The sequence below is a fragment of the Enhydra lutris genome, unplaced genomic scaffold (genome assembly GCF_002288905.1).
Source record: "Enhydra lutris kenyoni isolate GAN:26980312 unplaced genomic scaffold, ASM228890v2 scaffoldscaffold24, whole genome shotgun sequence".
Classification (NCBI taxonomy): domain Eukaryota; kingdom Metazoa; phylum Chordata; class Mammalia; order Carnivora; family Mustelidae; genus Enhydra; species Enhydra lutris.
Window position 1 is genome coordinate 28,589,448 of NW_019154108.1, and position 27,893 is coordinate 28,617,340.

Below are 27,893 nucleotides of genomic sequence, written 5' to 3' on the forward strand. Positions count from 1 at the left end.
ATACACACACACACATATATATATATACATATATATATGTGTATATATATATTTATTTACTTATTTGAGAGTGAGAGAGCACAAGAAGGGATGGGGGAACAGCAGAAGGAGAGGGAGAAGCAGGCTCCCCACTGAGCAGAGAGCCAGACGTGGGGCTCAATACCAAGACCTTGAGATCATGAACTGAGCTGAAGGCAGATGCTTAACTGATTGAGCCACCCAGATACCCCTACAGCATCCTTTCTTGATAAAAACCCTGAAAAAAGTAAGGATAGAAGGAATATACCTCAACATCATAAAGGCCATATACAGAAGACCCACAGCTAATATCATACTTAATGGGGAAAAACTGAGAGCTTTTCCCCTAAGGTCAGGAACATGACAGGGATGTCCTCTCTCACCACTGTTGTTCAACATAGTACTGGAAGTCCTTGCCTCAGCAATCAGACCCCCCAAAAAAATAAATTAAAATCACCCAAATTGGCAAGGAAAAAGTCAAATTTTCAAACTTTCAGTCTTTCCAGATGACATGAAACTCTATGTAGAAAACCTGAAAGACTCCACCAAAGAATTGCTAAAAGGGATACGTGAATTCAGCAAAGTCACGGGCTATAAAATCAATGTACAGAAATCTGTTTTCTTTCTATACACAAATAATGAAATAGCAGAAGGAGAAATCAAGAAATCAATCCCATTTACAATTGCACAAAAAAACCATAAGATACCTAGGAATAAACCCAACCAAAGAGGGAAAAGATCTGTACTCTGAAAACTATAGAAAACTTATGAAAGAAATTGAGGAAGACACAAAGAAATGGAAAAGCATTCCATGCTCATGGATTGGAAGAACATTGTTAAAATGTCTCTCCCGCCCAAAACAATCTACACATTCAGTGCAATCCCAATCAAAATAACACTAGCATTTTTCACAGAACTAAAACAAACAATCCTAAAATTAAAAGTCTCCAGATAGCCAAAATAATGTTGAAAAAGAAAAGCAAAGCTGGAGGCAACACAATCCCAGACTTCAAGCTGTTACAAAGCTGTAATCATCAAGACAGTATGGTACTGGCACAAAACAGGCACATAGAGCAATGGAACAGAATACTGAACCCAGAAATGAACCCATGACTCTGTGGTTAGCCAATCTTTGACAAAGCAGAAAAGAATATCCAATGGAGAAAATACAGTATCTTCAACAAGTGGTTTGGGGAAAACTGGACAGCAACATGCAAAAGAACAAAACTGGGCCACTTTTTTACACCATACACAAAAATAACTTCAAAATGGATGAAAGACCTAAATGTGAGACAAGAAACTATCAAGATCCTAAAGGAGAACAAAAGCAGAAATCTCTTTGACTTTGGCTGTAGCAACTTCTTACTAGACACATCATCAGAAGCAAGGGAAACAAAAGCAAAAATGAACTATTGGGACTTCATCAAGATAAAAAGTTTCTGCACAGTGAAGGAAATAAGCAACAAAACTAAAAGGCAACTGACAGAATGGAAGGAGACATTTGCGAATGACATATCTGATAAAGGGTTAGTGTACAAAATCTGTAAAGAATTCATCAAAATCGGGACACCTGGGTGGCTCAGTCAGTTAAGGAATCTGCCTTTGGCTCAGGTCATGATCCCAGTGTCCTGGAATCGAGTCCTGCATCAGCCTCCTTGCTCAGCAGGGAGCCTGCTTCTCCCACTGCCTGCTGCTCTCCCTGCTTGTGCTCACAATCTCGCTCCCTCTCTCTGACAAATAAGTAAATAAAATCTTTTAAAAAAATAAAGAATTTATCAAAATCAACACCCTCCCCAATAAATGATCCAGTTAAGAAATGGGCAGAAGAGGTCAACAGACATTTCTCCAAAGAAGACATACAGATGGCTAACAGACACATGAAAAAATGCTCAACTTCACACATCATCAGGGAAATACAAATCAAAATCACAATGAGATACTACCTCACACCTGTCAGAAAGACTAAAAATTAACAACTCAGAAAACAACAGATGTTGGTGAGGATGTGGAGGAAGAGGAACTCTTTTGCACAGTTGGTGGGACTGCAAACTGGTACAGTCATCTGGAAAACAGTATGGAAGTTCCTCACAAAGTTAAAAATAGAACTACCCTATGACCCAGCAATTGAACTACTAGGTATTTACCCAAAGAATATAAAAATGCTGATTTGAAGGGGTACATGCACCCCAGTATTTATAGCACCAATGTCCACAATAGCCAAATTATGGAAAGAGTCCCAGTGTCCATCAACTGATGAATGGATAAAGAAAATGTATATACATACACAATGGAATATTACTCGGCCATCAAAAAGAATGAAATCTTGCCCTTGGCAATGATGTGGATGGTGCTAGAGTGTATTATGCTGAGTGAAATAAGTCAGTCAGAGAAAGACAAATATATGATTTCACTCATATGTGGAACTTAAGAAACCAAACAGATGAACATAGAGGAAGGGAAGGAAAAATAAGAACAGATAGGGAGACAACCATAAAAGACTTCTAACTATAGAGAACAAACAGGTTTGCTGGAGGGGAGGTGGGTACGGGGATGGGACAAATGTGTGATGGTCATTAAAGAGGACATTTGTTGGGATGAGCATTAGGGGTTATATGCAACTGATGAATCACTAAATTCTACTCCTGAAACTAATATTACACTATGTGTTAACTAACTCAAATTTAAATAATATCAAAAATAAAAACCTCCCAACAAAGAAAAGCACAGGACTAGATGGTTTCACTGGTGAACTCTAATAAACATTTTTTTTTAAGATTTTATTTATTTATTTGTCAGAGAGAGTGCATATAAGCCGGCAAAGTGGCAGGCAGAGGCAGAGAGAGAAGCAGGCTCCCTGCTGAGTAAGGAGCCTGATGTGGGACTCTATCCCAGGACCCTAGGATCATGACCTGAGCTAAAGGCAGCAGCTTAACCCCCTGAGCCACTCAGGCATCCTTCTAATAAACCTTTTTTTAAAAAGATTTTTATTTATTTATTTTAGAGAGAGAGAGAGCAAACAGGGGGGCAGACAGAAAGGGAGAAAATCTTAAGCAGATTCCCTGCTGAGCATGGATGGAGCCTGACATGGGGCTCAATTTCATGACCCTGAGATCATGACCTGAGCCAAAATCAAGAGTTGGACACTTAAATCGCTGAGCCACCCAGGCACCCCCCCCCACCAAATGTTTTAAAGAAGAAATTTATGCCGATCCTTCTCAAAGTCTTTCAAAATATTCAAAGAAGGGAACTCCCAAACTCAAATAAGGACACTACAAGAAAAGATAAATAAAAGTCAATACCCTTGAAAAATATAGATGCAAAAATTCTCAACACAATACTAGCAAATGAAATTCAACAGCACTTTAAAAGGATTATGAACCGGGGCATCTGGGTGGGTTAGTGGGTTACGCCTTTGCTTTCGGCCCAGGTCGTGATCTCAGGGTCCTGGGATGGACCCCTGCATCAGGTTCTCCGCTCAGCAAGGAGCCTGCTTCCATCCCACCCCCCCGCCTGCCTCTCTGCCTACTTGTGATCGATCTCTCTCTGTCAAATAAATAAAATCTTTAAAAAAGAAAAAAAAGATTATGAACCATGATAAAATGGGATTTATCCCTTGGATGCAAGGGTGGTTTAATATCTGTAAATCAGTCAAATAAGGGCTCCTGGCTAACTCAGTCGGTAGAGCATGAGACTCTTACAAATCAGTCAAATACCACATTGGTAGAATGAAGGATAAAAATAATACGATTTTCTCAATAGATGTAGAAAAAATCCCACACCCTTTCATGATAAAAACTCTCAGCAAATTGTGTACAGAAGAAATATACCTCAATATAATGAAGACCATATGCAAAAACCCACAGCTAACATTATACTCGGTGGTGAAAAGTTGAAAGCTTTCTTCCAAGATGACAAACAAGACAAGGATGTCCACTCTTACCACTCCTTTTCAACATAGTACTAAATGTTCTAGTCAGAGCAATAGAAAGGAAGGAATAAAACTGTTTGCAAATGACATGGTCTTATATATAGAAAACCCTAGGGGGCGCCTGGGTGGCTCAGTTGATTAAATGGCTGCCTTTGGCTCAGGCCAGGATCACAGTATCCTGGGTTTGGACCCCAGAAGGGGGCTCCCTACTCAGCTGGGAGTCTGCTTCTCCCTCTCCTTTCGCACCTCCCCCAACTCATGCTCTCTCATTCTCTCACTCTCTCTCAAATAAATGAATAAAATCTTAAAAAAAGAGAAAACCCTAAGGAGTCCACCAAAAAACTGTTAAAACTAATTAACGAATTCAGTAAAGTTGCAGAATACAAAATCAACATACCTGTATCAGTTGTACTTAAATCTATTAACAATGCATTCAGTGATAAAGAATTAAAGAAAATAATCCCATATACATAGCAACAAAACCAATAAAATACTTAGAAGGGGTGAAAGATCTATAGGCTGAAAACTATGTGACACTGATGAAAGTTACTGAAAAAGACACAAATAAGTGGAAAGATATGTTCATGGATCAGAAACATTATTATTAAAATGTCCATATTATCTAAAGCCATTATAGATTCAATGCAATCTCTATCAAAATGTCAATGGCCCTTTTCACGAAAATAGAATAAACAATCCAAAAATGTGTATGAAATCACAAAAGAACCTGAAGAGCCAAAACAATTTTGAGAAAGAACAGAGCTAGAGGCATCACACTTCCTGATTTCAAATTATACTACAAAGCTATAGTAACCAAAACAGTATAGTACTGGCATAAAAACAGACACACAGAACAACAGAACAGAGTTGAGACCCCAAAATAAACCCATGCATGTGCGGTCAACTAATATTTGATAGGAGAGTGAAAAATATCAATGAGGAAAGGTTAGTGTTTTCAATAAATTGTGGGAAAACTAGGTATTCACATCCAAAAGAAAAAAATTGAAACTCTCTCTTACACCACTTACAAAATAAACTCAAAATGGATTAAAGATTTAGATATAAGACTGAAACCATAAAACTCTTAGAAGAAAACATAAAGAAAAGGGTCCTTGACATTGGTCTTGACAACCAATTTTTATATATATTTCCCAAGACACAAGGAACAGAAGCAACTGCAACTAAAAAAGCTTCTGGACAGTAATATAGTCAACAAAATGATAAGGCAACCTATAGCATGGGAGAAATTATTTGCAAACCATATGTCAGGTAAGAGGTTAATATCCAAAAAATGTAAGAAACTCATAAAAGTCAACAGAAAAAAAAAACCCGCAAATAATCTGATTAAAAATAGGCAGAGAACTTGAATAGACATTTTTCCAAAGAAGACATGTGGCCAACCACATGTAAAGGTATTCAACTAATCATCAGGGAAATGCTAATCAAAACTATAATGATAACCTACAGAATGGAAGAAGATATATTGCAAATGACATATCTGATAAAGGGTTAATATCCAAGATATATAAAGAACTTATTTTTTTTTAAGATTTTATTTATTTATTTGACAGAGATCACAAGTAGGCAGAGCAGCACACAGGGGTGGGGGAAAAAAGGTTCCCCACTGAGCAGAGAGCCCAATCGAGGGCTTGATCCCAGGACCCTGAGATCATGACCTGAGCCAAAGGCAGAGGATTAACCCACTGAGCCACCCAGGCGCCCCAATATAAAGAATTTATAAAACTCAACACCCCAAAAAACAAATAATCCAATTAAAAAATAGGCAGAAGGGCTCCTGGGTGGTTCAGTCGTTAAGCATCTGCTTTTGTTTCAGGTCATGATCCCAGGGTCCTGGGTTCGAGGCCCATGTCAGGCTTCCTGCTTGGCGGGAAGCCTGCTTCTTCCTCTCCCACTACCCCTGCTGTGTTCCCTCTCTCTGCGTCTCTCTCTGTCAAATAAATATATAAAATCTTTTTTTTTTAAATGGGCAGAAGACAGACATCTATCCAAACAAGACATACAGTTGGCAAACGGACACATGAAAAGATGTTCATCATCACTGATCATCAGGGAAATGCAAATCAACAGAGAAATATCCCTCACACCTGTCAGAATGGCTAAAATCAACAACACGGGAAATAACAGGTGTTGGTCAGGATGTGGAGAAAGGGGAACCCTCTTACACTGTTGGTGGGCATGCAAACTGGTGTGACCATTGTGGAAAACAGTATGGAGGTTCCTCAAAAGTTAAAAATAAAACCATCCTCTAATCCAGGAAACACACTACTGGGTATTTACCCAAAGAATACAAAACCCCTAATTTAAAGGGATACATGCACTCCCATGTTTATAGCAGTATTATTTATAATAACTAAGATATGGAAGCAGCCCAAGTGTCCATCAATTGGTGAACGGTTAAAGAATTGGTACAACGTTGCAATGATGTGGATGGAGCTGGAGAGGATAATGCCAGTGAAGCAAGTGAGTCAGAGAGAGACAAATACCATATAATTTCACTCATATGTGGAATTTAAGAAACAAAACAAGCCAAGGGAAAATAGAGAGAGATAGAGACAAACCAAGAACAGAACTGTAGAGAACAAACTGGGGGGGAGGTGGGTGGGAACATGAACGTAATGGTGATGGAGTTTAAGGAATGCACTTGTGATGACTACCGGGTGACCAAAATAAAAACTTGAAAAGTATAACGAGATATCACATCACATCTGTTAGACTGACTCTCCCCCCAAACACAGGAAATAACATGTTGGCTAGGATGTGGAGAAACGGAAACTCTTGTGCACTGTTGGTAGGAATGTAAATTGGTACTGTCACTACAGAAATTGATATAAACATTCCTCAAAGAATTAAAGCTGGAACTATCATATCTTCTAGCAACCCCACCTCTTGGTATATGTCAGAAGGAAATGATAATAGGATCTCAAAGAGATCATGTGCTCCTGTGTTTCTTTCAGCATTATTCACAATAGCAAAGACATGGAAAAAACCTAAGTGTCCCCCCTGATAGATGAACAAAGAAAATGTTATCTATCTATCTATCTATAACTATCTATTATCTATCTATCAATCTATCTATCTATCTATCTATCTATCTATCATCTACCTATCTAATGGAATTATTCAACCACAGAACAGCCATCTGTGATTTGAGGACCTTATGCTAGGTAACATAAGTCAGACAGAGAAAGATAAATACTGTATGATTTCATGTATGTGTGGAATCTTAAAAAAAAAAAAAAAAAAAAAGCCAAACTTACAGAAACAGAGCGAAATGGTGGTTTCCAGGGGTTGGGAGGTAGGGGAGTAGAGGAGATATTAATCAAAGTGTACAAACTTTGTTATAAGTTATAAGATGAGTAAGTTCTGGGGCTCTAATATACAGCACGGTGACTATAACAATTCTATATTACATACTTGATTGTTGCTAAGAGAGTGGATCTTAAATCACACAGAATCACACACAAAAAAGTTGTAATTATGTGAGGTAATGGATGTGTTAACTAATCTTGTCATGTAACCATTCTGCAATATATACAAGTGTACAAATCATCACACTGTACACCTTAAACTTACACAATGTTATATGTCAACTATATCACAATAAACCTAGCAAAAAGGAAGCAAAAGAACACAATTTACTTTTCTCTCTTGGTAGTTTTTTAAGAGGGTGAGATGATTAGTTAACCTTTGAATTAATACTTTGCACCATCCTGCTGCAGAAAGATGATGCTATGATGCTATTTATATTACTGAAGAAAACTCTTTGACTTGTACAGATTTTGAGTTTCTGAAGCTAGGAAACTTGGTATCTTTTATTGCATCCAGGATAGGACTTTGCAAAAAAACGAATATTCAGTAAATATTTAAATTGAATGAATTTGGGGGGGGTTTGTTGCTACAAGATTTTTCTGGTAAAAGTATATTTTCCTACAATGAATTCAATAATCATAATGAGGCCTATGTAAAGGTAAAGCAGAATATATTATGTTATGTATTTTTTGGGTCCTTTTTAATGGTTTTTTTAAAATTGTGTGTTTAGAGCAGCTTTGAAAAACAGTGTTATGATGGAATCCTCAGTGTAGAGGCGGCCCGCATATTAATTGGTGCAAGCAAAAGCTATTGCCCCATCCAAGGAAAGTAAGTATAATACTTCTTAAGTTGTTATTTCCAGAATCAAATGGGTATATGGTAGAAAAAAAATCAAACTGAGAGTTAAATATCCAGATTGATCAATCTATTTATTTCACCTATCTCCATCATTCCATCCATCCATCCATCCATCCATCTACTTATTTTGACTTATTTACATTTTTCCCCGGAAGGTCCATAACTTTGGTGTCATTAGGAGATTCTGGTGGAAGATCTGACTACAGTGTAATTAGATAAGAGACTAGGGGAGCCATGAAAGACAACCTATGTAATTTCATACGCTGTTGTATTTATCTTTTCTTTATATCATATTTAGTAAGTTACTGGATAGGGTAGGTAGGGAAACCTGGAACCTGCCATTAGTCAGGTGCAGCCAGGCTTGAAGGAACTGATCCTTCTGATGGACCTGGGAGATACAATTAAATTTGATGGGAAAAGTTCAAATGTCTTGGAGATATGTCTGTATCCGGTCATAGTCCTGGCAAGCATTTGCTAATGGGTGATCCAAGACAAAGTTTGTGGGGGCAACAATGACAGGAAGTCCTGCCAGGTGGTAGTCAACATTTCAGCAGTCTGATAATCTCTCTGGGAGATCTAACATCAGTTCCTAAAGTTTGGGAAGGGTAGGGCCTTCAGGGCCTTGGAGAGGCTGGAGCTAGGGAAGGCATGACAAAGGGGAGCTTGATTCTGAACCCCAAAGAACTGGTCTGGAGAAACTTTAATTATGTTCTATGTCAAGTCAAGAATGGTTCCAGGGACAGGCAACAGGGGTTTCCTGTACATGACCATGGGTGGGTCGATAGATCGATACAGAGGTTCAGGACAGAGCATTTTTAATATATATTTTAATATAAAAGGGAGTTCCCTTTTTATATTACCCAGAAGTATAGCACTTGATTTTTATTTTAACATATATGTATATTTTTCTCTGTTAGATTCATGAGTATTTATGATGTTTCAACTTATGTAAGAGCTAGAAGCTGGCTTATGAAGTTTAAAAACATGTTAACTGTCTTGGAATATCATAAAGATAAGGCACCTCTTTTTCTATATGGGTAAGTACTATAAACCTTTAATAGCAATATACCTAAAAATATCACCGCTTCTACCCTGTCAGCATTGATTACATTAAGTTTCCTTATTAAAAAAATTAATTAATATTATGGTCAGCTCTTATTGATCAAGTGGTGAGGGAAGGAGCAGAGCACTTGCATCTCTCTCTTTGTTGGGTTGTTTGAGCGACTTTTGTTGATACCTCTGTTAGGGAGTGAGTAGGAAAGGAGAAGCAAAGACTGGTCATGTTTGGACTCTTTTAAGTGGTAATTGCCATATCTTAAGGTCATAGTACAAACTAGAATGCTTTCATGTGCTTCTGGGTATAACATTGAGCAGGGAGGGGAAAGAAGTATCAAACTCATGGCCTATATTTTCCTCTCCATTTCATCTGTGCCATGGGGCAGCTCTGTTGATATCCATAACTAGCAAAAACACAACAGAGCCTTAATAATACCTGTAATCAATTTTCCAAATTATTGCAAGATACGGATTTACTTAACTTGTGAAGTTTTACTTAACTTATTATGAGTTGTGAACTTATATACTTTAAAAAACAGGAAGACAAAGTTTTTCTATTAACAAAAGATATAAAAATGAGAAATACGAGAAAAATTCATGCTACTAAATTTTAAGTGGGCGCTGACATACCTTTCATAACAAATCCTGATAGTTTCTTAACTTTTCCCCATGTATTAAGTTTAAAGAGAAATATAAGGAATTAAAACCCTAGGGTCTTGACATATATGTAGATAACCACTTTTTGTTAGGCTCTACTTAGGATGGATTGGAAAATTAAAAAAAAAAAAAATACAGGGGCACCTGGGTGGCTCAGTGGGTTAAGCCTCTGCCTTTGGCTCAGGTCATGATCTCAGGGTCCTGGGATCGAGCCCTGCATCGGGCTCTCCGCTGAGCAGAGAGCCTGCTTCCCCCTCTCACTCTGCCTGCCTCTTTGCCTACTTGTGATCTCTCTTTCTGTCAAATAAATAAATAAAATCTTTTTTTTTTAAATATATCATGGTAATTACTGAATAGAGTATTTTTTCCTATTCTTACTTTTAAGTGATGCTGATGTTTTTCTCTGTATTTATTTGTTTCTTGCTTTTGATGAATGAATCTTTGCCTTGTTTCTTCTGTGCTATTAGCCTTGATTTAAAAAAATGCTCCCCATTCTGATTAATTAATAAGAGCTATATTTTTATCTTTCTCTTTGATGATTATTATATACAGAAAGTATGCTTTAGGTTTCTGCTTATTTATTTTATATTTTTATATTCCTCTTCAAATTAATGTTAGTGAGGGCACCTGGGTGGCTCAGTGGGTTAAGCCTCCGCTTTCGGCTCAGGTCATGATCTCAGGGTCCTGGGATCCAGCCCCACATCGGGCTCTCTGCTTGGCAAGGAGCCTGCTTCCTCCTCTCTCTCTCTCTGCCTGCTGTTCTGCCTACTTGTGATCTCTCTCTGTCAAATAAATAAATAAAATCTTTAAAAAAAATTAATGTTAATGATTTGTTAAAGCAAATGTTGAACTTCAGATCTCAGTTGTTATATATTTTTTTCAGTTGTTATATTTTTAAAGTGATCTAACATTTTATTGATCTCTTTTTTCCCCAGGAATAATACATTTCTGCTTTTTGTACATCACACAGTATTTTCAGAAGAATTTGAATATGCGGGACATGTTATAACAGTAATGTACATTTATCCTATGATAATACATCTGTGGCCAATGGCAAGAGAGTTAAATGTGTCAGCACTTTTATCAGTAAACTACTATTATGTATTTTTATACATATTTCGATCAGCACTGAAGGTACTGTTTAAAATAAGGTGTATCCAGTGAAAAGAACAATTCAGATATCTTTGAATCTATCTGTGTCATACTGAAATAATTTGGTACTAGAAGCCATTTGATATAATAGTTGATAGGATCCTGGAATTTTAGTAATCTTCTTTGAAGTTTCTGAGTTTAATAATGAAATCGGTATAATAGTCATGGTCTTGGGTATCAGGTAAAATAAGTATCATAAAAGTGGAGAGAATCCCAAAGACATGAAGACAAATGGGAATCCAGGTGGAAAATACAAAGGGTTATTTCTCTCAGATACTTTCTGTAATGGTGCAAAAAGCAAGTAAGTGAATAAATCCAAACTGGTTTGCTAGGTCCTTGTCATAAGATGAGAACTGCTTTTTAGGATAAATGGTTTGAAGATGATTTGTCAACATTACTGTTTTCATATTTCATTATTAATAGTGTTGCAATGACTCTGTGTATTGCTATTTTTAATTGCTTGTTTCCAGAATTTCAACTTCATTTATAGGTTATAAATGAATTATTTTAATAAATAATAATAAATACAAGATTATAAATGAATTATTTTGAATCAAATTATGATTTTGATGTTGGAGATTAAAAAAAATTTTTTTTTAATTCCAAATGAATAACTTAAAACTCAACTTTTGGAGTACAACTCATTTGTAGTTGAGGATTGAAGTGTTAATTTTGAAGACACATCCCCTCCCCCATCGTTGTATAGGTGCTATGAAATAACATACGTTCTGGGACGCCTGGGTGGCTCAGTTGGTTAAGCAGCTGCCTTCGGCTCAGGTCATGATCCCAGAGTCCTGGGATCGAGTCCCACATCGGGCTCCTTGCTCAGCAGGGAGCCTGCTTCTCCCTCTGCCTCTGCCTGCCATTCTGTCTGCCTGTGCTTGCTCTCTCTCCCTCTCTCTCTCTGACAAATAATTAAATAAAATCTTAAAAAAAAAAAAAAGAAATAACATACGTTCTGTTTGTCTTCTAAATAGATAATCATTTTGAAAAGGAAGTATTTTGATCAATATTGGAATACTTTGGACTTTCTTATCATGCTTCTTGGAATCGTTGACCTCTTTTGTTTATACTTTGTCAAACTGAGACCAGACAACTTCGTTCTTATTCAGATTACAGTAATACTGGGATATTTCAGAATAATTAGGTTTATTCCTTTCGTCAAGGTAAAACATCACGCTTCCAAATGTTGTTGTTGTTGTTTTCCCCACACTGTTTGTTAAATGTGTTAAGAAACCTCATTATTTCGAAGGAAACAAGAGAAGGAGCTGTCTTTTCTGGAATGCTGTCTCTATAGGCGTCTGCCTGGTTTACCCTCTCAGCTTCTCAGAGAGAATACCTTCCCTGATCACCCTGTGTGAAATGACAACCTGCTCCCTGGCACATACCAGCTTCCTGACCCCCCTCCACCTGCTTAAGGTTTAGTTTTTCCTCATAGCACTTACTACCTTTGTACTGTTGTGGCACGTACTCTCCATGAGGCAGCGATCTTTGGTTTGGTCACTGAGGTAACCGAGAACTCTAGAATGGCGCCTAGCATATAGTAAGTTCTTAATCAAATACTTGTCGAGTGAAAGAACGAAAATGTTGGTGCCACTTGAAGCACGGTGACTCAGAAACAAGCTCCCTGGGTTTTAGTAAAATTTGCTCAGAAGGGCCTAACAGTGCAGAAGCATGAAAATATTTTCTCTACAGGCCACTTTTATATTGCATACTGCCTACGGAACTTAATTCTGCTGTGGCCTTCAGTCTCTGTAACAGCTACTATTCCTTCTTTCCACAGTTTTGATTCTGAAGGTAGATTTTCAGATTTTCAGTCAGCTTTTTTTTTTGGAAACAGTTCTCTCTACCCATGATCACTGAGTGACGCCTGGGGTAGGGAGGCCGACCAAGAGTCTCGGGCGGGGACTCCTCCACCGTCCTCCTTTCCCCCACGCCACGTTGCCCAGTGGCATCGTGGAAAGAGGATTCTTCCATGCAAACCCGGAGTCGGAGGTTGAACCGGGAGCACCATTCTGCACCCCCTACCCCCGGGGCACGGCCACAGCACGGGGTGGGGGGGGGGTGGGGTGGAGTGGAGTGGGGTGGGGTGGTGGGAGGGGGGAGGCCCCGGGAACACTAGACAATTGGGGAGGAGGAAGGGACTCCACCCGAAGCTGACCCCAGGCACCAGCGACCTGACCTGTTAGGGTGGGGATGAGTGGCGCATGGGGCGAGGCTTTCTTCCAATGAAGTTGCCTTACATAAGCTTTTAACTTGGGAGCTTTAGGTGGTTTCATTTGCCACTCTATTTTTTGTGTGTGAGTTGTTTAATTCCTATGTTAAACAAGTTTATTGGTATCAGTTGACGTTATGAAGGATTAATTTTTTTTTAAGATTTTATTTATTTATTTGACAGATCACAAGTAGGCAGAGAGAGGAAGGGAAGCAGGCTCCCGGCTGAGCAGAGAGCCAGATGTGGGGCTGGATCCCAGGACCCTGGGAACATGACCTGAGCAGAAGGCAGAGGCTTTAACCCACTGAGCCACCCAGGTGCCCCAGGATTAATGTTAAAAAAAAAACAACAAAAAAAAAACTGCTGACAACCCTGGTGACCAAAGAATCCTCTATTATCTTTCTCCATGAGATTTCATAGTCCTCTTAAAGGCAGGCAGACTTGTTTGAATGCTCAGACTTGCACTTGTAGACTTTATTATCAGTTCCTTCCTTGATTCTGTATCAGTGTTACCAAGCTTTGGTGTTCGAAAGTGTTACTATACATAAAATGTTGTTTTGTTTCATACATAAAAATGTTGTTGTAAGGGGTAATTTTTATTATTAGTGATTTTTGCTTTTTTGAGCTTACAGCCGAGGGTCTACATAAGGCATAACCCTTCCATAACACAAAGTATGCTAGAAATCAGGATATGTAGTATGAGGCTGTCTTAAAATGGAAGGGAGAAGCTTCTTTGGTAATCATTTTTTTTTTTTTAAAGATTTTATTTATTTATTTATTTGTCAGAGAGAGAGAGAGGGAGAGAGAGCGAGCACAGGCAGACAGAATGGCAGGCAGAGGTAGAGGGAGAAGCAGGCTCCCTGACGAGCAAGGAGCCCGATGTGGGACTCGATCCCAGGACGCTGGGATCATGACCCGAGCCGAAGGCAGCTGCTTAACCAACTGAGCCACCCAGGCGTCCCTGGTAATCATTTTTTATATAGAGATTGAATGCAGATGAAGGTAAAATAATTATTGTAGAAGTAATACTTTGTGAAGTATCTCTCTGAGGGAAGTTAAGAGTGTGAACCAGTTGCTACTTCTGTCCAGCACACTTTGACAAATCTCCATGAAATATGCGTGAGGAATTAATATAATCAGGATTAACTTTTTCTATTGAGCACTTACTATGTTCCAGGACTGTGCAGAGCCCTTGACATACATTATTTAATGAAATTATTGCAATAGCCCTGTGAACCAGGTGTTCCCACTATGTCAAATGAGGCGCTCTAATAGCCAGTCTCAGCACAGTGTGACTTTCGAATGAAATCTGTATTGGAGAGCTTGGAAGAATATTGGAGATTTTTACTTTAGATCCTCTTAGGAACAGCTCAGGGGGATTCAGTGCATCACGGAATAACACTTTGTAAAAATCCCCTTTACTATCTCTCCCTCTGACCAAAGTGACACAACTGTAATAGCAGCTAAAAATCTCTTCTTTCTCTGCTCTTGTAATTCCTTTGCTATGACGTTATTTCGCTCTTCTCACCTCCCTCTTCTGTGACCTGTTTCCTCACCATCTGCCTTGCATTCTGACCTGATTCTCTCTGTGATTGACTGTATCCGTTGTGAGGGGCTGCTCCGTTGGCCTTTGAGTACTTAAATATTATTACCGCCGTCGTACAGATGAGGAGACAGAGTCCTTAGGTCACAAGTAACTTCCTCAAGGTCATAGAGCTGGTGAATAGGAGAGCTAGTACTTGAACCTCAGAAAATTTGATTTAATACTCCCTTCTCTTCAGTCACTACACTCTCTTGCCTCAGCTTATGATTTGAGAAATTTAGAGCTAAGAAGTATCTTTAATATCCCATTTTCCTGGGACGCCTGGGTGGCTCAGTTAGTTAAGCGGCTGCCTTCGGCTCAGGTCATGATCCTGGCGACCTGGGATCGAGTCCCACATTGGGCTCCTTGCTCGGCCGGGAGCCTGCTTCGCCCTCTGACTCTGCCTGCCATTGTGTCTGCCTGTGCTCGCTCTCTCTCTCTGACTAATAAATAAAATCTTTAAATATCCTATTTTCCTTATCCTGCAAGTCAAGAAACTGAGGGGCAGAGGGATGATTGATTTGGTCAGTGACTATCATGCAGGTTAGGGGACCGACCACCCCTCTAGTCTCCTGAAATAGGGGGGTGTGGAGAATGGGGGATAAAGGCAGCGGTGGGGACTCCTCCTTAAATCTACAGAGACGGTTACTGAGTCATTGACCTTTCATTTCTTTAAAGAATGGCTCTCAAACTTGAGTGCGCAGAGAATCACCTGGAGGACTTCTTAAGATGCTGATTTCTGAGCCTCGCCCCCAGAATTTCCAGTTCAGCAGGTCTGGGTGGGGGGAGAGGCGGCGGAGAATTTGCATTTCTAACAAGTCTCTGGGTAGTGCCACTTCTCCCCAAGATGACACTTTGAGAACGCCTGCCTTGGAGGGTGCTTTTCCACATCAGATTTTCAGACTTGTTTTTCTCTTCGTTGTTCCAGATAATAATCCCACTACTGATAAATATCGTAGATGTGCAGATTAAAAAGCGTCTCCGCTTGATGTATGGCATTACGAAAGGTTATGTCAAAAGCCAAGAGGATACCAAGTTTTTAATAAAACATATTTCCAGCCAAGAATCAATATACCAGGTGAGAGACAAGATTGGGAAAACAATTCCTTGAGTAAAGTCATGTATCTTTAAAGGCTACTTCTGTGGGGTACCTGGGTGGCTCAGTGGGTTAAGCCTGTGCCTTCGGCTCAGGTCATGGCCTCAGAGTCCTCGGATCAAGCCCCCGCATTGGGCTCTCTGCTCAGTGGGGAGCCTGCTTCACCACCCCCTACTCCGCCTCTCTCCCTACTTGTGATCTCCCCCGCTCCCCATGTCAAATAAATAAATGAAATCTTAAAAAGAAAAAAGAGGACTACTTCCATATGTATTTGGCCCAACCCATCCACTGTGGTAAGTGAAGGAGATTCAGTTGTTCATTATGCTATGAGAGGTGTTACAGAGGTCAGTCTTTGCTCTCTAAATGTCAGGTATCTTTATCAAACTCCTTTATAATTGGCACAGAAGCAAATCTACCTTGTGTTTTTATTTTCTGAATGCTAACTAGAGATTCATCTGCCTTTGTAACACTCTCTGAAGGAGAGGGCAAGTTGGAAAAGGCTTCATGCAGGAATCAGAACTCACATGAGTCTTCAAAGAAAGCCTAGGTCTGAAGTGGAGAGGAAGAGAGAGGGAAAGAGAACAAAGATTTGACAGTGAAACCTTGTAATGCTGGTGCTGAAGAATGGCTGAGTAGTAGTATTTGCTTGTTTGTTTGTTTGTTTGTTTGTTTGTTTAATCATTCAAGATCCTCCTTATTTCTAGGCAGCGTGAGGTAAGTACCAAGGGGGAGATAAGGACATGAGCATTCCAGGCGCTCGAAGATGGAGTGACTCACCTCCTGACTCAGTTCCCTCCTGCCAGGCTGTCCAGACAGGACCCTCTGCAAACAAGTAACATTTCAAGATTCACATGTGACTTTCTGCTTGAGACTATTCAGTAGCTGGGCACCTGCGCAGCTCAGTTGCTTAAGCTGAGTCAGATTCTTGATCTCAGCTCAGGTTTTGGTCTCTGGGTTGTGAGTTCAAACCTGCGTTGGGCTCTCCACATTGGATATGGAGCCTACCTAAAAAAAAGAGAGAGAGAGAGAGAGAGGGAAAAAAAAAAAAAAAAGAACATTCAGTGGCTCGTCATGGCCCGAAGGGGTAAGGTCTTTGAATCCAAAAATATATATGTAAAGAGAGCACAGAAAAGATGTTAAAAGAAGAATCATGCAGAATTTTACAACTCAGAAGTAATAAAATGCAAGAAGGAAAGTATTCCTCCCAGCCCTCCATGCTACCACTTCCCAGAAACAGCCCCAGTGTAACCAGTCTTTTTTTTTTTTTTTTAAAGATTTTATTTATTTATTTGTCAGAGACAGAGAGAGAAGAGTAAGCGCAGCAGGCAGAGAGAGATATAGGCTCCCCGCTGAGCAAGGAGGCCCGATGCAGGACTTGATCCCAGGACTCTGGGGTCATGACCTGAGCTGAAGACAGGCATCCCTATAGTAACCATTCTTGTGTTAATTCTTCTACTGTTTGCCATAATAGTTTTAATAAGGTGCACATGTATTTTATTCTTGATTTATTATCTCTAAACAGCCTTTATTTGCTCTCTGCCATGAGGTACAAAGAGATTAGAATATTGCTTTTAGGGCTAAAAGCCATTCTTTTTCTCCCCATCTTAAATTTTTGGAGCTATTATTTTTACAGAGTAAAGGTTTATAACATTTATATTTTATTCCGTAAGTGTAATTATGTCTTCATTCTTTTCAACGACTCCATACATGGAAAACCAAAAAACGTTTACTTTGTTATGGTTATATAAATATCATTCACTGTAGAATTTATCATTTGATTCAACCCATCACAAAGAAAATAGATGAGTATCATTAAACATCTACTACTTGAGACTCTTCTAAATCAAACAGTCAAATGGATTAATTTAAAAAATGTTTTTTAAGCTACCTCTCTTCCTTCAGCTTTTATTCCTCATCTACCCTTTTATTCCTCATCTACCCATGGAGTCCCATGTGAGTCTCCTTTTTGCTTTCCTTTTTATCATGCTAGATTATGCCCATAACTAATTTTTTTCCATAGGTGATGTATGGGCTTACACATGCAAAAGTCTTTGTATTTTGCTCTCATAATTAATCTTTTCTTTTTTTTTTAAGATTTTATTTATTTATTTGACAGACAGAGATCACAAGTAGGCAGAGAGGCAGGCAGAGAGAGAGAGGAGGAAGCAGGCTCCCTGCCGAGCAGAGAGCCCGACTCGGGGCTCGATCCCAGGACCCTGGGATCATGACCTGAGCTGAAGGCAGAGGCTCTAATCCACTGAGCCACCCAGGTGCCCCATAATTAATCTGTTCACTGTCCAAAACTATTTTCTTAAAATATTGCCATCTGTCTTCAGCATTGATGATACAAGTCTGATTTTATTTGTACTTTTATTTTTTTTTTTAAGATTTTGTTTGTTAATTTGACAGAGGGCGGGAGAGAGAGCAAGAGAAAGCATAAGCAGGGAGAATAGCAGAGGAAGAGGCAGACGCAGGCTCCCTAATGAGCAGGGAGCCCGATGCAGGACTGGATCTCAGGACCCCGGGATCATCGCCTGAGCCGAAGGCAGATACTTAACCGACTGAGCCACCCAGGCACCCCTTTACTTGTGCTTTTGTAGGTGACTTTTTTCTGTTTAGAGGCTTATAGGATTTTCTCCTCAGAGTTCTGAATTTTTACCAGAATGTGTCTAGGTGTGACTTAAAAAAAAAAAAAAATTGGGGGGCGCCTGGGTGTCTCTATCAGTTAAGTATCTGATTCTTGGTTTTGGCTCAGGTCATGATCTCAGGATTGTGAGACCGAGCCCCACATCCAGCTCAGTGCGAGGGTTCTCTTATTCTGCCCCTCCCCTCACTTGTGTGTGCGCTCTCTCTCTCTTTCTCAAATAAATAAATCTTTAAAAAATTATCGGGGTACCTGGCTGACTCGGTTGGTAGAGCATAGAACTCTTGTTCTTGGGGTCATGAGTTTGAGTCCCATGTTGGGTGGGAGACATAACTTAAAAAATAAAAAAATTTTAAATATAAAAACAATAAAAAAAGAATCCTCCCGTTCAGCACTTGTTGGAGCTTTCATGATCAGAAGATTGCCGTCTTTCTTCCATCACCTCTTTGATTATTCTCTCCCCTTGGTTTCTCTTCTCCTTTTGGCACCCTTTTATTTATTTATTTATTTTTTTAAAAGATTTTATTTATTTATTTGTCAGAGAGAGAGAGAGGGAGAGAGAGCGAGCACAGGCAGACAGAATGGCAGGCAGAGGCAGAGGGAGAAGCAGGCTCCCCGCCAAGCAAGGAGCCCGATGTGGGACTCGATCCCAGGATGCCGGGATCATGACCCGAGCCGAAGGCAGCTGCTTAACCAACTGAGCCACCCAGGCGTCCCTTGGCACCCTTTTAAACAAATTTTTGAAATTCTGGGTTTAGTCCTTGTTTCAATTTTCTCATAACTTCCAAGTCTTTCCTCTTTGCAGTGAGAATCCCCCAGCTTGATTTTCCAAGTTCCGAATTTTAGCTGAATTTTAGCAAGGCATCTAACAGCTTTCATTTTTTTCTTTTTTAAGATTTTATGTATTTATTTGACAGAGAGAGAGAGCATAAGCTGGGGGAGCAGCAGAGGGAGAGGGAGAAGCAGGTTCCTCGCTGAGCAAGGAGTGCAATGTGGGACTTGATCCCAGGACCCTGGGATTATGACCTGAGCCGAAAGCAGAGGCCTAACCATCTGTGCCACTTAGGCACCCCATCTAACATCTTTCATGACATCTTTATAAATAAGCTAGAGAACTATTCTCTAGATTTATCCAGGTAGTATCAATTATTGGATCAAATATGCAACAGAACTCTATCTTGTTGATTAACCTTGGATGTTAGAGAAGTCAAAAGAAGTACAGAAAGTCTAGATGGATCTACAATAGAAAGAAGATAAATGTATTCTAGAAGAAAATATTTCAGAAACTGGAAGAGGAGGGAAGAAAATAGCAGTCAGGGGTGGGAAGTAATGGGTTTTGAGGAGTTTGGGAGAAGGCATTGATGTGTGGTGTGCTTAGCCTCAAATTCTAAGAGATGAAACGAATTCCCCTTTGGCATTTATAAAGGAACGTCAGTAAGGATTTAATTTTGTTTTGAGATGTGTTTAGATATCACACTTGTGTTTATTCTGAAAGTGACGTGGTTCAAAAACTGACCAGTGTCCTCTCACTTAGAGGAGACACAAGTGTGCCCAGACTTTCATGACTCTGTTCTCTGTGTGGGTCAGAGTTGGTTCCTCTGCTCTCTGGTGCAGTTCGTTCTATAGCATTTTGACAAAGTTGTTATCAGTCCAGTTTGATTTGAAGGAATCTTTGCAGCTACCTATGCACCCGTGCAAGCAGAAAGGGACCACAGTGTGTGGGTGCCGTGGGCAGGCCATTAATTTGACACCTTCCCAATATTGATTCAGTGTTATCAAGTGAGAAGAAACAATTTTTTAAAATTGTATACCTCGGGCGCCTGGGTGGCTCAGTGGGTTAAGCCGCTGCCTTCGGCTCAGGTCATGATCTCGGGGTCCTGGGATAGAGTCCCGCATTGGGCTCTCTGCTCAGTGGGGAGCCTGCTTCCCTCTCTCTCTCTCTCTCTGCCTGCCTCTCTATCTACTTGTGATCTCTCTCTGTCAAATAAATAAATAAAATCTTTAAAAAAAAATAAAATAAAATTGTATACCTCATTCTTATATTCAAATGAGGGATTAATTATATGTAATTTTTCTAGGCCAAAACAACAGCAAAAACATAACTTTAGTTACTTAAATTTTAGATAACAAGCCTGTAGGGGCACCTGGGTGGCTCAGTTGGTTAAGTATCAGACTCTTGATCTGGGCTCAGGTCATGATCTCGGGGTCCTAGGATGGAGCTCTGCATTGGGCTCTGTGCTCAACGGGGAGCCTCCTGGAGATTCTCTCCCTCTGTCCCTCTCCCTCTGTCCCCCCCGCCCCATGTGTGTGCAAACTCTCTCTCAAATGGATAGGTAAATCTTTTTTTTTTTTTAAGGTTTTTATTTATTTATAGGAGATAGAGTGAGACTGAGAGAGAAAAGCACAAGAGGGGCTGCAGAGGGAGAGGGAGAGAGAGAGAGAGAGAACGAGCTGGGAGATGGGCAAAGGGAAAGGGAGAAGCAGGCTCCCTGCTTCTCAGGAACATGACCTGAGCCGAAGGCAAACACTTAACTGGCTGAGCCACCCAGTGCCCCTAAAATGGGTAGATAAATCTTAAAACAAAACAAAACAAACCCAAAAAACAAAACATCACAAGCCAGTAAAGTAGCACCGTGTTTGTTACTCTTCCCCGTGAACAGAACTATGCTGTGTGTTACTCGGGTGCAGGGTTTCAGTCGTCTGTCCCTGACAATCCTAGGGAACTGCTGGTTGTTGGCGGCCAGGGCTGTTGGTGTGGCCAAGGGCAAGCTCCAGAAAGACTGAAAGCTGGAGAATAAGCTCCACAAAGAGCAGAGCCCGGGACATGTGGGCATCTGACCAACACCCACCGCATGACTGAGCGCTGCTTAAAGCACCATGAGCCCTGGCATAGAGCTGTTTCTTATGGCAGGAGTTATCCGTAGGAAACATGAACTAATCAGTACCATCATTTCTCATTCTTCTGCTGGTTTTTATGCTCCCAATAGACTAGCTGCCCAAACAGCTGCTCAGTTGGCTCTCTCTTAACAGAGCTCTGTCTGTGAGAATTCTCCTCGGTGCGCAGTGGAATGCACAGTCATTGTCTCGGAGAAAGGCTGGGTCCGGTGGTTATGCAAGCTACCGACGGCAGACTATTCATTGTAATAGGAGTAGGAGCACGGAGAAAGCAGCAGAATCCGCACAGAGAAAAGAATTGAGCCAAACCTCTCCCCCACATCATAAACTAAGTGGGATTGCTTCTTTTTCTCAGATTTTAAAGGCAGACATGCACTTGCTGTAGTAACAAAGTAATGTCTTTCTTAACTTCTTACAGAAATTATATGAAATTTTGGAAACCAACAAACGAGATGCTGTCAAAGAACTAGGTATGTAGTTGGGAGAGTCTGATTTCCCGAAATCACAGCTTATTATTATCCATAATTTAACCGAGGGAAGACAAGTTCAAATTTTCCTTTTATTACTCATTTATTCATTCAACAAGCATTTACTGAATGCACGCAGAAGGCCAGGTATGCTGAAAGCGCAGAGCCTGGTGGAGGGTATGAGAATACCAATGGACAATTGCAGAAAGTGAGAGGAAGTCTTGTACTTGCTGTGGGAACGTAGAGGAAAGAATGAGGAGCGTGGAAAGTATATTAAAGTGGCAAGATCAGGTTCCTTAAGGCTGCAAGAGTAAGACACGTGAGAATCACATTTGACAAAGGGTGTCTTTGTTTTGTTCTACTTTGCTTGCAAGGATGCTCAGGAATGTGGGGCTACAAGGGAGGTCATTTCTTGGGCATCTATAATCACTCTGCTTGAGTTGAAGCATGCAGCAGGAGCCCTAGGAGTCTACACAAAGCTGCTTGGGTCTGTTTTCCTTACAAGGGGCTGTAGGCCAGGCTCTCAGTGTATGCATAAGTGTCTGGGAAGAGAGCCTGGCAGAAACGGAAGTTATTATAAAAGAAATCAAGTAAGACCACTTTGTGTTCATAACTATATTATAAGATATCATATGGATTTATGAGGGTCAGACTTTCCAAATCAAAATTAGAAGAATGTGGCCTCATGAATGAAATTGTGGATTTGGAGACAACATGCCAGAAATTTTGGTGCGGTCTCAGAAAATCCAGGACCCATTGTTGCCTTTACATGTAGGTAGATTTTTATTTCTGTGCTTTTAAAGATTAGGGGTCTAGGAGCTGCTGTCTCATAGTATGCTTTTAGGTTAGAAGGGACAATTAGAAAGTTCTCTTGATTCAGTCCCATAAAAAGGAGTGCCTGTTCCCAAATAGTTACTGCATGTGATTGTTAAATGTTAATTATGTCAGGAACTGTGTTAACAGGTTTATATGCATTATTTCATTTAATCTTTATGATTACTCTATGTGGCATATACTATGATCATTTTCATCTTATAGATAATGAAGCTATAAGATTTAAGGTTTAGGAAGGTTAACTTAGGACGCCTGGGTGGCTCAGTTGGTTAAGCAGCTGCCTTCGGCTCAGGTCATGATCCCAGCCTCCTGGGATCTAGTCCCACATTGGGCTCCTTGCTCGGCGGGGAGCCTGCTTCTCCCTCTGACTCTGCCTGCCACTCTGTCTGCCTGTGCTCGCTCTCGCGCGCTCTCTCTCTCTCTGACAAATAAATAAAATCTTCAAAAAAAAAAAAAAAAGAAAGAAAGAAAGAAAGATTAACTTGCCTGAAGTCATAAGGGCCGTAAGTGGTGAGCTGGATATCCAGGCAGGGTGTACTGGACATTGAAACCTAAGTTCCTTAAAAAAAAAAAATTTAATTTTAAGTAGATTCCACACCCAACATGGGGCTCGAACTCATGATCCCAAGGTCAAGAGCCAAGTGCTCCAACAACCTATGTTCCCAATCACGCTATCTTTCATTTTACCAGCCAGTTTAAAAAAAAAAAAAAGTTTGACATCAGGGATTTTGCTCCATGTTAGGAGTACAAAGATGAAGGAGATGCAGTTTTGGTTGTGAGTCACAGCCCAGTTCGTGACTTCCTGTGTTCGCTAAAGAGGACAAGATACGCGATCTGATCTCAGAAAGTTCTACCAGCTGAAGTCCAGGGGCTCTTTCATTAAGTCATTTGATATTTAGGATGAGACAAATAAATAAAAATCAAAATGCCACAATGTAATAAATTCCGTAATGGAGATATGTAGGACATGCCATGGGACTAAGGCAGAGAAGGTGAGTTTCTCCTAGTTTGTGGGGGAAGCCAGTTTTCAATGTTTTCATCCATCAAATGGAGTTGGAGATAGCTCTAGACCCCCAGCCTCACAAGCTCTGTATGGAACAGGCATGACAGGTATCGTGTAAATACTTTGGAAACTATAAACCATTACATAGGTATTAGTTATCAATGCGGTCATTGCACCGTTTGCTTACGAACAGTTTTATTTGCTTCAGGACTCATCGAGCATGAGGGTCGCGATGTTGTCATTGCTTTGAAGACCAGGCAGGCAATCCGGAGTGTGATTGCTAAAGCTCTGAAAAACCTCACCTTCCTGTGGTCAAGAGGCATTATTGATAAACATGAGGGCATCGAGATGAATAAGGTAAGAAAGTGATTTTCCATTTGGCTTGATTCCATAGGCCCAAGCCCACATTGCAGCTTGGGCAGAGTGTAACGAGTGAGGGAGTTAAATCAGGTGTTAACTCTGTCCTTTGCCTAAAGCCTTTGTTAATACCAGCGGCAGCGAGCGCCAACGCTATCTGGTACATACCTACCATGTCAAAACTGTTTGGCTGCAAGTAACAGAAACCAGCCTAAGTTAGGCTTAGCTAAGAAATGGGGTTGGAGGATTTATTATAAAGACACATGGTGGGGGCGCCTGGGTGGCTCAGTGGGCTAAGCCTCTGCCTTCAGCTCGGGTCATGATCTCAGGGTCCTGGGATCAAGCCCCACATCGGGCTTTCCGCTCAGCAGGGAGCCTGCTTCCCTCTCTCTCTGCCTGACTCTCTGCCTACTGTGATCTCTCTCTCTCTCTCTCTATCAAATAAATAAATAAATATTTTTTAAAAATTTATTTATTTGACAGACAGAGATCACAAGTAGGCAGAGAGGCAGGCAGAGAGAGAGGGGAAGCAGGCTACCCCCCCCAGAGAGCCCGATGCAGAGCTTGATCCCAGGACCCTGGGATCATGACCGAGCCGAAGGCAGAGGCTTAACCCACTGAGCCACCCACGTGCTCCAATAAATAAATATTTTTTTTAAAAAGACACATGGTGTCTTACAGAATCCACAGTAGCCAGACCATGTGGCCAGGCCTGAGGAAAGGACTTGACTACAGAACTGGAAAGCTTTCCAGATTCTCCCATTTCCTATCAAGGTTGCCCTCTGTGCCAATATCTTGTGGCTCCCTCCAAAAACTCAACAACATTTTTCTGCTTCTCTGTTTACTGGTAAATGTGCAGTGCCCAGTCCTAGCAGCTGTGATGAGGGAGGTGGGAATCACATAATGTTTATATGATAAGGAGAGGATCAGCTTGTGTGTGTTGGTGGCAGTTCTGAGAGGAGAGGAGCAGGGAAGACACCATCTTTGGTTTCTGATGAGTAGACATTTGAAAAATGACATGTGTTTGCAAAAAAATAGGGACATAAGACAGAGGAAAACATTGTTAATATTTAATGCTATCACTCTATCACATCTACCATCTAGACCATGTATTTGTGCAAATATAATTATTCTTTCTATCCTTTGTAAGAATCTGTTTCCTAGCATAAGGCAGAAACATGGAAGCTCTGGTCCCACATTCTGTCTGTGTTGCCCACTGATTAGCTGCTCTGGAGTGTCACACGCGCAGCTCCCAGCCAAGTGTCACGTGCACTGTGCTTCTAGTCATTCCCAAGATACAGTCCCCTCTCCACTGGCCCCAAAGGGAAATGGGTGTGGGGCAGGCCAGCTTTCCCCTTTAAGGTTCTATCTCTTTAGGCTAATATCATGGTGAAGGACTAAATGGGTAATACGATTTCTCCTTAGTGTCTGACAGACCAAAGAAAAGGGCTACATTACAGTAGTCTTCAGGCTATGCATCTACACACACTATGTTTTCTTTCTTTTTTTTTTTTTAAGATTTTATTTATTTGAGAGAGAGAGAGACAGAGTGAGAGAGAGCATGAGAGGGGAGGTCAGAAGGAGAAGCAGACTCCCCATGGAGCTGGGAGCCTGATGTGGGACTCAATCCCAGGACTCCGGGGTCATGACCTGAGCCGAAGGCAGTCGCTTAAGCCACTGAGCCACCCAGGCACCCCCACACTACGTTTTCTATTCTATTTTTTTTCACTTATCACTTTGAAGGCTAGATCAGATTTCAGTTGAATACTTGATACCATTAATTAAAATAAATAAATAATAGCCTTATGAGGAGAGAGTTTTTTTTTCCTATAGTTTTGTTTAGAAAGGTAATGGGTAAATTAGTCATCCCATAGTTAATTATTGAAAGCATACTGATTGCCTGTCAGCCAAAGAGCTATAATTATCTTCCAAGGCATAAAGAGTTAGCTAGCTAATTCAATTTAATTGAGTAAATACATACTGGATACCTACCATGTGCCACAGACTTTTGAGGAGATTAGGACACTTAACACAACATTGCCCACAAAGTCCATGGGCTTTTCCTTGTTCTTTCATTCAGTCCTTTATTCATACAATCAACAAAAGTTGGGTGAGGGTGAGGCAGATAAGTAAAAACAATAATAGTATAATGTTATCAGTTGCATAGGGAGATCTGTAGGGGATGCCATGGGAATAAGGCAGACAAGTGATTATCTCTTACTGAGAAGCCAGAGAAGGTTTCTGAGAGCCCACAAAGCTGGAACTATAGCCTTCAAAATTAGAAGAATTTAGAAAAGCAAATCATACACATGAAAAAGATTTGAGAAAATGTGGATTATATTGTACAGTGATCAACTGTGAAGTTTAGATGATTTTAAAATTAAGACAGTATCAGACAGTGTTAACTGGATTATAAAGGTAATAAACTCAAATTGAGTTAATATATCAATTCAGAAATTCAATGAGTTAAGGGAAGAATAAGGACCAATAAAGGTTAGAGGGTAATTTCAGTAGGGTGAGAGAAACTGTGAGTCAAAATCAAAATGAATTTACAGAACAGTAGTTTTGTTAGAGTTCCTTAATTTTTACCTACTATCCCTTTTCCGTCACAGAATCTGATCACCATTATTTTGATTGTTTGTTTTCAGGTACTCCTTGCAAAAATAAAAGCACTGAATAACTTTCCAATGGCAATCCCACCGCCTACTCCTGACAAATATCTTCATAATATTGTTTGGTTGGAAAATAAGGATGTTCTCATTGAGTTCTTCAAGGTAAAGATTCTGTCTTCTATTCTGACTCAGGTTTGATGATAATTATTTTCCACTCTCTAATGCAGGACTAACAAGAAGCATATTTAAAGCAAGAATCCAGCGACAACCAGCGAAGGGTAAGCCAAAATGGAGGCCCAGCAAAACCCAGAAGAGTAGATTTCACTTTGAGCCTACAAGGCAAAGATGATTTTTCACAATGGCTTATCTGCTTAGGATAAGATGTCTGTGTGACCATCTTATTTTATGTTGTAGAGTTCGTACTTCTAGATACACCCTCTGGAAAGGACTTTTTTTAAGAGTAAGGGTTTCAAGTTTTAATTACTATACAGGCCAGGCAGATGATCTAAAAGTAAAATAAGCTGTATATAGTATAATAGGGAACAATGAGATCTGCGGTATAATCCAGAGTTTGTGGTCTGTCTAAAGTCAGCTGAGTGTTTTTATTGGAATTTGGATTCTTTCAAGAAATATTTATTGAAAATCCTCTTTGTGCCAGAGACCGTTATAGGTTTGGGGATAATGCCAGTGAACAAAGTAAATGAAGTCCTTGCTTTGCACTTTATATTATTTGGATAGAGATGGACAATAAACACACCAACACACAAATATATGGTCTAGTAGATGATTGTCAATGCTATGGAGAAAAAGGGAGAAAAGCGAATATAATTGAGAAGCTGTTTTATATGGGGTGATCAGTGAAGCCGCCCTAGTAGGTGATGGTTGAAGAGAGATCTGTAAGCAGTAGCATACCGACGGTAGATAGTCTGGGAGGAGAGCATTCCTGGCAAGTGCAATGGCCGGCTCAGTTTGTTCAAGGAACATCCCCAAAGCCCCTGTGGCAGAACTAGTGATGGCAGGAGCCGATGAAGTTGAAGTAGGTGTGGAGCCTGAGTTTGTACAACTCTGTAGGCCAGGACTTTGGCTTTTACTCTGACTTAAATGGGAACTTATGCAAAGGTTTCAAACAGAGAAGTGATATGATATAACTCATATTGAAAAATGACCACCTTGGGGCACCTGGGTGGCT

General features: G+C 40.3%; 1 protein-coding gene across 1 annotated transcript in view; it reads left to right on the forward strand.

Annotated features, from left to right (window-relative positions):
- Positions 1 to 27,893, forward strand: part of LOC111150855 (solute carrier family 9 member C2 (putative)) — a 102,601-nt gene that overhangs the window by 50,614 nt on the left and 24,094 nt on the right. Inside the window, 8 exon segments of the mRNA XM_022508492.1 lie at positions 8,007 to 8,104; positions 9,052 to 9,171; positions 10,783 to 10,981; positions 11,977 to 12,165; positions 15,725 to 15,874; positions 21,850 to 21,901; positions 23,944 to 24,092; positions 26,741 to 26,866. Of these exon segments, the coding sequence (XP_022364200.1) occupies positions 8,007 to 8,104; positions 9,052 to 9,171; positions 10,783 to 10,981; positions 11,977 to 12,165; positions 15,725 to 15,874; positions 21,850 to 21,901; positions 23,944 to 24,092; positions 26,741 to 26,866 (1,083 nt within the window).